This window comes from Malus domestica, chromosome 12 (assembly GCF_042453785.1).
Source record: "Malus domestica chromosome 12, GDT2T_hap1".
Classification (NCBI taxonomy): Eukaryota; Viridiplantae; Streptophyta; class Magnoliopsida; order Rosales; family Rosaceae; genus Malus; species Malus domestica.
The window spans coordinates 7,813,593-7,824,253 of record NC_091672.1 but is presented as its reverse complement, the minus strand read 5'-3'; the positions used below and the strand labels follow the sequence as shown (position 1 = coordinate 7,824,253).

At 36.9% G+C, this 10,661-nt stretch overlaps 2 protein-coding genes across 4 annotated transcripts; one reads left to right on the top strand and one right to left on the bottom strand.

Annotated features, from left to right (window-relative positions):
• The first annotated feature begins 453 nt into the window (after positions 1-453).
• On the top strand, positions 454-1,723 carry LOC103413601 (dehydration-responsive element-binding protein 2F). Its single transcript, XM_008352060.4, has one exon. The coding sequence runs from the start codon at positions 527-529 to the stop codon at positions 1,382-1,384; it is 858 nt and encodes a 285-aa protein (XP_008350282.1). The 5' UTR covers positions 454-526; the 3' UTR covers positions 1,385-1,723.
• A 72-nt stretch (positions 1,724-1,795) lies between these two features.
• On the bottom strand, positions 1,796-9,476 carry LOC103413600 (uncharacterized). Of its 3 annotated transcripts, XM_029090488.2 has the most exons (16): positions 9,317-9,476; positions 9,080-9,184; positions 8,479-8,547; positions 8,189-8,278; positions 7,997-8,080; positions 7,547-7,711; positions 6,629-6,816; positions 5,626-5,698; positions 4,835-4,888; positions 4,243-4,500; positions 3,661-3,867; positions 3,408-3,511; positions 2,608-2,752; positions 2,280-2,414; positions 2,066-2,152; positions 1,796-1,953 (listed from the first exon to the last, which is right to left on the bottom strand). In XM_029090488.2, the coding sequence occupies exons 1-16, from the start codon at positions 9,404-9,406 to the stop codon at positions 1,873-1,875; spliced, it is 1,935 nt and encodes a 644-aa protein (XP_028946321.1). In that variant the 5' UTR covers positions 9,407-9,476; the 3' UTR covers positions 1,796-1,872. The 3 variants fall into 3 exon arrangements, with proteins under 3 accessions (XP_028946321.1, XP_028946320.1, XP_028946322.1); XM_029090487.2 differs by having other exon boundaries at positions 1,796-2,152; XM_029090489.2 differs by having other exon boundaries at positions 1,796-2,152; positions 9,080-9,188; positions 9,317-9,457.
• Positions 9,477-10,661: the final 1,185 nt, after the last annotated feature.

Here is a 10,661-nt window from a genome sequence, read left to right as displayed (position 1 = left end):
GAGTTCCCAAAAACAAAACCGTGAGAGAATGGTAAGCCCAAAGCGAACAATATCGTGCTACGGTGGTGGAACAGTCCCAGGATGTGGTGGAACCAGGCCGGGATGTGACATGCTCAATGTATTTGAAAGTTTGATAACTCAATGGTCTCCTTTCACTGACTGGTCTAGAGACCTCAAAATCTCAAGGTCGGTCTCGAGAGAACATCTACCCAACCCATCCATCACATGATGCCATTTTATATTAATTGAATTGTTAGCCAAAGGTCAAACAAAAAGGACTAGAGAAAAAGAAAATTAAAAAATAGAAATTTAAAATCACACTCACTAGTGTAAGAGAAGAACAACGGTCACATGCATGAGCTTGAAAACTTTGGGCAAACGTGACAACATTTAAACCAAACTGCACTCTCATTCACTACATATCCCGCGCCTTTCCCACCATTCTATACAACACACTCACACTCCCTCTCACCCTCTCACTCTCTCACTCTCACTGAGCTTCTTCCAACCTTCCCCCAAAACCACCATGGATAACAGCAGAAAATCTCCGTTGAAGCCTTGGAAGAAAGGCCCGACGAGAGGCAAAGGCGGCCCTCAGAACGCCTCCTGCGAATACCGCGGCGTTCGGCAAAGAACTTGGGGCAAATGGGTGGCTGAAATCAGAGAGCCTAAGAAGAGAACCAGGCTGTGGCTGGGCTCTTTTGCTACGGCTGAGGAAGCTGCCATGGCCTATGACGATGCTGCCAGGAGACTCTACGGCCCCGAAGCTTTTCTCAACCTTCCTCACCTTCAACCCAGCTCCAATCCTTCACTCAAATCTCAAAAATTCAAGTGGTTCCCTTCCCACAACTTCATTTCCATGTTTCCTTCGTGCGGTTTGCTCAACATCAATGCGCAGCCGAGCGTTCATGTCATTCATCAGAGGCTCCAAGAACTTAAGCAAAATGGGGTTCTTGGTCACACCACCCCTTCCTCTAGTTCTTCCTCCTGTGATTCAAAATCTGAGGCTCACATCCTGAGTGACAAAACCGAGATGCGAAATGTTGCAGAGAAGGAGAAGGATGTCGAAATTTCATCTGAAAAAGAGGCGGAAGACTACCAGGAGAAGCCACAGATGGATCTCAATGAGTTTCTTCAGCAACTGGGAGTACTGAACAAGGAGACACAATCAGAGGCAACTGAGACAACAGAAAGTTTTACAGCTCCGGAATTTTCGATCGGAGAAGTTCATGATGAATTCGGACCCTTTGCTGACAAGAATATCAATTGGGATGCATTGATTGAGATGCACGGGATTTCAAACCAAGGAGCAGATGCTGGTACCTTTCAAGTTTACGATATGAATGAAGAGCCTTCCTTCCCCACTTCCATTTGGAACTTCTAAGAGAAAATTAAGAATAAGCTTGTTTAACAAGATGGAAGAGTACGACGTGCTTTCACCGGAGGAGTTTGTAAGAGATCGGTGATTTGTCGTCGCTTAAACATAGGCTATAGTTCAGTGAGTAATGTTTTCTTGCCATATAATCAGTATGTTATATCGTTAGACTGTCAATTTGCTAATCATCTCCATCCATAACTCTTCAGTGACATTTCTGTTCATGAATGAGCTGGTTGAAATCAGTTTCACTCTACTTTTAGCAGTTATGGATGTCGAGGATCGAAAAAATTAGTTCAATCTTGCCCTAGTAGTTACAAAGACTGAATCAAAGTATCGTTACGCTTACAGAGTTCATCACACAAATTTCCGACATATCGCATAACATAACATTAGATAATTAGAGAAGAAAAAAATGCATTAAACAAATTTTCAATCGGTATTAATACCATTAAGAATTATAAATTGTGTTTAGTAGGTGTAAGGTTTCCACTGTCTCAAAAGCAGTGGAAGATCTTAGAGGAACTATATCCGTGAGGTATGGTATCGATCACCAAACACAGCCAGTTTGTAAATGCCTGTGGAGGCAGACAATTTTGGTCATTCATTGCTATACTCTGAGGCACTTAGATACTCGCCATGCTCCTCAAAATACTCTATCAAACGCTTCAAGAATGCATCACTACTCACCGTCTCTGTGTCACATACAAGACAGCATTGCCTTCTTGCCCGTGTTACAGCCACATTCATTCGCCTGTGGTCCTTCAGAAACCCCACCTGAATTATTTTGAAAAAGTTGAACATTTAATATCTTACAGAATATTTTGGTATTTGAGAATCTGAGATGTCTACTGTCAAATTATGAAAAATTGCATTAGCAATAGAACGAGGGATACCAGGATACCTCTTTTTTTGAATTTGACCGAACCATTGAAATAATAATGGCTTCCTTTTCCCGACCCTGGAAGCCGTCAACTGTTGAGATTTCCAAATCCTTTAGCTTGTCGTCATTGCTTCTCAACATCCTGAGTAAGACAACCTGCAATACTAGGTCTGATATAAGTAGGAGAACAAACAAAAATCGACGCCATTGCTACCTCCTATTTTCTTGGAATGCTTCATTTTCACTTTTCATGAAGCTATTGTAATCCTTCACCTTATTTAGAGAAATAAAGCTCACAGAAAGAAGCTATTGCTTACAAGAACATAGGAAAAAGAAGACACTTTAGTACCTGTGCAGCATAAGGAGTGATAATTCCAATATCAGAAGCCTGAACACCGCTTTGAACAAGTCTCTTGGCATGGGCAATAGCAACATCGGCTTCACCCTCATTCAAAGTGCTTTCTTCTTCATCCTTCTTTTCTTCCATGTCACACCTGACACCGATAAGCATGAACAGGTTACAACAGTTATACAAAAAGGCTTTTTACGAACTAGGAAGGCTGTAAAGAAAATGTGGTATAATATCTACTCACTTCTCACGACCTTCAAAATGTCTCTATTAGCAGCGAATCCTAACTAAGTTAAGATAGCTAACAGCACTTTGTGTGGCGTTACCATGCATGTAGAATTGGCATTAGTTTCGAATAAGCGACTGTCTTTGTTCCATTAAGTGTTTGTATCAAGCATTTTCACAAGAAATTGGCATGAAATAACCATCTCAACATAATCGTGTCATGCATTTCACATATAGGCTACGTTTACCTCAGGCCTAAATAACACGATGTCTTGTCTGTCGTGTTTGTGTCTTTGGTTGTGTGTGCGTAGTGTCATTTCCATATTTGGAACAAAACACCAAAAACATGAAGTGGCACCCCTAGGTGTTACTTGACAGTTTTCTAATACCAGCCTGCTGGTATTCCTATTGTTTAATATTTCACTCAAGTCTACAGTGGCATTCTAAACCAAATTCCAAGAGGATATTGTGGTGATTTACTTCATATGATTCTAAACCTCCTCCAAGAGAGAAACAAAGTAATCTCAACACAAACACGCTGAATGTTGGGTATATGGCAAGAATACACAGCATACCCAGCTGTATCTATTAGAAGAAGGGTCGGTTCTGTAGAAGAGGTCGTCTTTACATCCTCCAGATCCAAAAGCATATGCCCAGCAACACTTGAATGAGCCTTAATCTGTAAGAGATTAAACCACAAAATAATTAACACAATCAAATATAATGACTTTCATTTAATTTTCCTTTTAACATAATAGAACTTCTAACAGAGTCAATTGATGATATAGCTCTACTCGGTAAGCCAACATCCAGGCATGCTCTGAGCACCTTACTGTTGTAAAGCTCCTTTGATGACCAATCCATGATCCGCTTGTGCATGCGGTACTGGACAGTGAGCATAGACATGACTTCATTTCCATATATGTCTGCAAGGCGTTCAAAGAGGGTCCTTCCTAGACCTTTCTTCTCAGCTTCAGCACTCTGAATGGTAGGAGGAAGCTGAAGATGGTCGCCTGCAAGTATACATCTTGAACCCTAAAACAATGAACTCAGATACTTTAAAGTGAATTTTGGGACCAGCTGTACATGTATAACAAAAATTCCTAACAATAAAACTTTCTGGTTTTGGGTTTTCATTAATTTAAAATTATTAAAGACCTTCTCTTTTCTTTCAATCATACAATAAACAGCGTCCTTTTCCATAAAGCGCTGCTGTAGTTTCAATATTTCACTTATTCTTGTCTTGAATTTTAGAGTCCTCAAGTGACCAACTTTCTAAAAGAAAACCCAAAACATTTCTTTGAAGATCACTAACCAGCAGGCATATGGCATGAACGGGCATTTTATGGAAATACATATGCAAATTTTTGTGCACATGTTTATGTACATACCTTTGTATTAGAGCATTACCTTTAGTAGAGCCATCCAGCATGCTATCTCAAGTGCCTGAGCAGCTTCATCAATGATTACCAAATCAAATGAAGTATTGTCGAGCTTGCGAGAAGATGCCCCAGTCAAAGTTGTCAAAATTACATCTGCATTTTTTATTACATCTGTTACAGCCAGCTGCTGCCTTTTACGCTCTTCCCTAGAAAGAGTTCTAAGCTCCTTCTGGATTTCCCTCCTAGTGTTCTTATCTTTGGTCCTTAACAGCTTCCCATTTAATGCCTGGAAAAGTTCAAAGTGCAAGTTCCTATGGTTAAGCCATGCAATGGTCAGTGAGAGTTCAGTCTTCAGCAAATTAACCTCCATAATTAAGTCCTACTAAATAAATCCAAGGGTCAAGGGAGGGGTCGCGAATAGCTGTGAATGGGATAGATCAGAGTTTTGATCCCTTCCAATGTAACCAAACGAAATAGTACTACTAAATATATGAATACTAACAAGTTAGTTTGGTAAAGTATCTTTGTCAACAAAAAATGAATTGCAACTTTTATTTGAATTTGCATATAGACATAGATTTCAATCAAGTTCAGGCTTCAATTTTACTCTACATAACTACCTTCATTTCCTTCCGAATGTCATTTGCCAGAGAACTGTTATCCCCTCGCAAGACCTGAAAAGAATAATATATGGTAAGGACAACAGTTCAAACAAATATAGGCAAGTAATTATATGATAAGGAGAGTGTTCTTTTTTATATATTATCATGACAAGTTCTAATGTTTGTTATAACACTGTGTTTATCTTTCTTTTTATGTGATGAAGTTTAGAGAAAATTTAGAGGATTAATGATTTCTGATTTGGTTCATTTTTCAAGGATGATCGTGTAAGGAGTGATTAATAATTAGACGGTTTGGATCATAAAACCACATTGTTGCCCTATATGCACCATAATATAAAAAAGTTAAGGGGTGTGCTATCCACACACTCTTTTTTACTTCTCATTCTCACACACCCCTTGTTAATTTCTGTCCTTTGATCTTCTTAAATTTGTCCGATCCGGCAGCCAAAAATTAAAAAGGTGTGTCAAAGTAAAAAGGGGTGTGTGGATATCGCACCCCAAAATTAATGCATCTACTTAGAAATACACATCCATGCTAACACTATCAGTAATAATAGAAGCAGAAAAGAAAGTATCTGCAACCGAGGATGGCAGTAGAGGTATATTTTATATCATTTTGTGTGTGTACACATTTATACGTATTAAGAGGAGATCCAAAGAAAGACAAGTATCCATGGCTTGCTCAAACGAAGAATCGGAGAAGAAAATTATATAAGAAGTCAAATCTTCCATTAAAAAGAGAAGAATTAATTCTCTTTTTGTTTTACGAATTTGAAGAATTCGTATACCTGTGCATCTAGTGCACTGTCCAGAACTTGAGGTAGTAAACGTGCAGGATGCCCCAATCTCACTAACTTTACTCTGAATAAAGAAGCAGAAATAAGTAACGAGGTAGTAAAAGTGCAGGAAGCCCCAAACCAACTAAACTACTGTCTACTTGATGAAACGAAATTAGTAGATGAGAAGGTATCACTATGACCAACTTAAATTAACAGCAGATATCATAAATTAAACAGATGAACTTGGCACAATGGGTTGCAAGTGCAACAGATAGGATGATAATTAGTTGAAAATATCAAAATTATTGTTTTTAGGTAATTACGTCTATTTAATAACAATACAAGCTATAAATTTGGGTCATAAATCAACTAAGTCAATGGTCAACAAGCTAGTCCTGAATAACCATCCGAAAATGTCTACTGAAGAAAGAAATTCATAATTGGCATATGGCATTCAAGTAATGCCTCTGTTTGGCACCTAACTTTTAATTTTTCAAATAAGTTCACCCATTTTAATATCTTGATCCATCTCTTTTAAAATAAAATAAAAAGTATAAGAACTCATGAGTACACCCAAAGCATTCCCAAATTACCCCCATTACCAAACCAATCTGAATTACCTAGAAACTTTGTAAGTGTACCCAACTCACTCAACACCATCAAACTCAACCACTAAACACAAACACAACCACTGAACCCAAACAAGGAAGAATCTCCATCGAGGTCCATGTGTAGATCTCTAAGTATTCAAATTTTTGTACTTTCGGTTAAAATTGTGTAAAATGGGGTTAAAATTTGGCAATCACAATAGGACATACTCGAACTGGTGATATGAAATGCATATATCAACATCAAAATGGGTTCTTTATGTACACATAAGCTTCCTTAATTTGAAATTTTTTGGGAGGCCAGCAAAGAAATTGTATTCAGGACCTTGATATTTCTTTGTTATAGTTAAAATTCAAATATCAAATAAAAGTTGAAATCCTCAAACATAAAGGCAGTGAAATACTTGTGGCGTGCAAGTCGCTCAACTATGTTGTCAACAGCAATATTTGAAGCAGCACATGCAAGAATCTTTGATCCACGTTTAACTTCTTGCAAGATAATTTCCACCACGGTTGTGGTCTTTCCCGTGCCAGGAGGTCCGTGCAGCAAAAATACATTCTTTGATGACAGGGCCTTTGAAATGGCATCTCTCTGTAGAGCAAAGAAAAGAGAATGAAAATTAGAATGAAAAAAGAAATGTAGAAGGTGCTTTAGTTACTGAGAAATGAAACATGGATTACAACGTGAAATAGATATGCATGAAAAGCAAACTTTGGACTTAGATGCTCATAAAAATAAAGGGGCATAGATACACAAAACAAAACAATAGGCATGGTACTATATCAGTCAACTAATATTTAGAAGTAAAGAATATAACTTGTCAGCTAAATTTTGCCTAATCTCACTGAGGAGACCTAAGGGTGGAATTATTTAGACACATAATAGCAGTTTTATTCTTAAGAATTTTATGGAATTCAAAACCGTAATTGTTAATACTATACAAAAAAATGATATTAGATAGAAGAGGTTATGATATCCTTGGGATCGTACATGGAGTAATTTATTTATGATCTGATGAACTATTTATTCTTTTTCTTTAGATCACTAGGAAAATGCATAATTTCAGAAAACCTGTAGGTGATTACATTATGTGCACATACATTACAGAGTGATAAAGACATGCATGCATTTACATATTCTGTGTTTGTATTTGTTGAATGCATGTTTCTGTGCTTTCATTCTTTGAAACTGCTGATTCAGAGGAAGACCGTTGATAGAATGTGTGATGTTAACTTGAAATGGCACATCATGAGTGACACCGTTATGATTCAGAAGAAAAGGGAAAAACAAAGAAAAAGTTCAAAATATTAGGGTTAAGGACCTGAGAGTGATCAAGGTTTTTGTTAAATGGAGTGAATGTGACATCCTTCTTGGACACTGTTGGTGTCCTCTCTCCAAATAAGACAGGAATTAAATCAGATGCAGGGCCCTTCTGCACACCTTTGCTCAATTGTATCATGGCATCCTTCATCCTACGATATGTCACCTGAAAAGATGCAGTTAATATTTCAGCATGAGAAATAGAAGACTGAGTAATGCCTGCATAGACGATCTACTATTAAAAACTTCTATTGTTGCCGCATTGAGAACAATATTAATGATAGAAACAAAATTTTAAATAATATTCCACTTCAATGACTAATATGATTTCAGGTGAGAAAGCTTTAAGAATCATATCACCAGATTAACTGAATTGCAGCCTCTTAAGCAATGTCATAATTGAGGAAATTTGGAGAACAACATCTGAGATTTGAGAATTTCAATTTCATACCTCATTTCCTAGTTTCTCTAACCGTAAAGGACTATTTAAACCATCTTCAGGTACATCATCAAAAGCAATAGTGATTGACGAGTCCTGTTCACAAAACGTTAACAAACCACCAGCACAAGTAAGCTCAAGAGCATGATCCTCGATAAATAAAATATGATGACCAAAAATGCAAACATCCCAGCATAGAATTACCTTTAACCGATAAACCACACCTTGTCCAAGAGCAGGGGCCCCCAAATCAGCCTTATTTGGTTTTAGAACAACCACATCATGGGTGCTAAACTGCAAATTGAAAGAAGAGAAAATAAATTATTAGGACAAACTTGAGATACTGCGGTATAGTTTGGAGCTGGGAACTTCTTCAATATGTTTGTTAAAATAACCACATTTAGCCTTGAAGGTATTATACAACATAGTACAATGAGCAAACATTGCAATAAAACTCACTGAGCACGTAGAAGCGGGAATTATGGATTTCTCACCTTGTGGGGAGGAAGAACATCTGCTTTGGTGGATTGAAATTCAAGAAGACTCTTCCCCATGAGTCCTGTCTATTCTCAAAACCAAAGGCATAACAAGTTAGGAGGACATTATTATTGTTCTATGCTACACATGCCAATAAAAAAAATTTGTTTTGACAGAATGCATTCAATTGTGTAAAGAAATTTCACCTGGAAAGTTTTATGCTTTCTAAAAATTTGTTTTATGAATGCCTCAACTGACATAAACACTAGACAAATTTTCATATCTTCTCTTTAAGTAAACGATTGTAGTATAAAAAACTAAAGCCCTGTTTGTTTAGCCAGAAGACAGCTCTAATTTTTTTCTGGCGTTTAGAGAAGAAAACCTTTTACAACCCTTATGCCCATTGAAGCCAAAAGTGAAAGCAAAGCAAGCAAAACATACTGTGGAAAGCATTTTCCTAAAAGCTACTTCTATCAAAACAAACCGAGGCCTAAGCATTGCTTTCTCTTTCTCTTTCTCTTTTCGGGTTGCCTCTGATTTTCCAAGCAGTCGAAAAAACCTCGAAAGCAGTAACTGGGAAGCCATAGAAAAGTGGAAAGCAAATGCAACACTTGGTACCTGAGCATCAACACATTTCAAATTGAGAATGGTGGAGCCCTTCTTCTGCGCAGTGTCCAAGTTTCTGAAGGACCCAGTTGTAATGGAAGCAGATATCTCAGCTTCCTGACTGCCAAAGCATGTTAGTTCCATAAAACTCCATTTCTTTGCGGCATCTTAACATTCAATTGGAGTGCATATTAAACAAAAGCAGGGAAAAAAAAACGACATGACTGATTGGTTATAGAGAGAGAGAACCTTTTCGAGGTCGATGAGAGGGGCGGTGGTGGATATGAACTGCTGGAGGGTGAGAGCTGGTGACTTCTGCTTCGTCTTCCATCCCTCCATTGTCGCAGCTATTGCTGCTCTGGTTCTGCCGATTTGGTAATTAGAGAGAGGGGCTTACGTTGCTTAGCGAGACTGTTATACGCACCGTTTTGAAAAGGTTGTCTTTTTCCTTTCCTTTTTCTATTTTGTTACATTCAAAGGTTTTTTTTTCCTTTCCTTTTTCTATTTTGTTGCATTCAACGTAAAAACTATTAGTACTTCAAAATTCTTATTCTACAAATTTATAGCACAAAATGAGATTTTTTAACACGTGATTTGGTACAAAATGGGAGGTTTTTCCAGGAGTGAAAATCAAGCCATCCAATATGAAGTGTTTTGGTGGTTTTGGTTTGGTTTGGAGAAAAAATAGTCAAATCAATTAAAAACTTACGGAACCGAATTTTTTTTTTTTTGTTAGGTTCAGTTTTCATACTTTTGAAACGGGAAATTTTATTTGAACACATGTAACCTCTTTCTACATCCAACTTAAATTTAAATTGTTAATTGTCTATTTTACACTATTGCATAATTACTATTAAGTACAAAATAAAATTAATAATAAAACTCAAATTTATCAATAAACCCATTAAACCCCTACCATCACTTTTTGTTTTTATCTTACGTTGATTCTGGCTAAACCCCTAATAGGTCTTGTAAAGCAAAACAAGGTTTTCTATTGATGGATGGTGATTTTGAAGTTTTGAATCCTCCAATTAAGGTATGACTCAATTTATGAATATTTTGTTCGTTTAATTTCAATTTTTTAAAAGTTTAGAAGATGAGTATTTGGTTTTCAATTTTTTTCATCAATTCCGAATGGTTTGTTAAACTTTCTGCAATTGGAAAATTCTAAGGCAAAACTTCATACCAATGTTCTTAGATTATAAACTTTCTTGCTTGTTGATAAATATAAGGGGATGAATTGTTTGATTTGTTGCTTATGCACATCAGTAGAAAGAAAAAAGGCAAATGTCTGAGTTTGATAGCAGAAAGAAAAAAAAAAAGTAGCCATGGAAATGCTAGTGGGGAGAGAGGGTGGGACAATGATGCCTCTTTAAAAAAAAATCAATTACAAATGTTATTTTATAAAAGGAATGGGTGTAAAGATAACTTAATACTTTGAATTAGGTTTGAGAGGGTAGTTTAGGTAATAAATTTGGGTTTAAAGAGAGATTAATTATTTAATAAAAAACAATATGGGTTAAGAGAGTAAGTTGGGTGTAAGAAGAGGTTACATGGGTTTAACTAAAATTTCCCTTTTGAAACCACAAAACCA

What these genes read in the sequence shown, in the direction of transcription:
- LOC103413600 (XM_029090487.2), bottom strand. Translation starts at nt 9,406, where the DNA reads ATGGAGGGATGGAAGACGAAGCAGAAGTCACCAGCTCTCACCCTCCAG. An exon ending in TGAAATGTGTTGATGCTCAG is followed by an intron (nt 8,548 to 9,079) that starts GTACCAAGTGTT and finishes TTTTGAGAATAG; the next exon opens with ACAGGACTCATGGGGAAGAG. An exon ending in CTTCTAATAGATACAGCTGG is followed by an intron (nt 2,753 to 3,407) that starts GTATGCTGTGTA and finishes TATCGGTGTCAG; the next exon opens with GTGTGACATGGAAGAAAAGA.
- LOC103413601 (XM_008352060.4), top strand. Translation starts at nt 527, where the DNA reads ATGGATAACAGCAGAAAATCTCCGTTGAAGCCTTGGAAGAAAGGCCCG.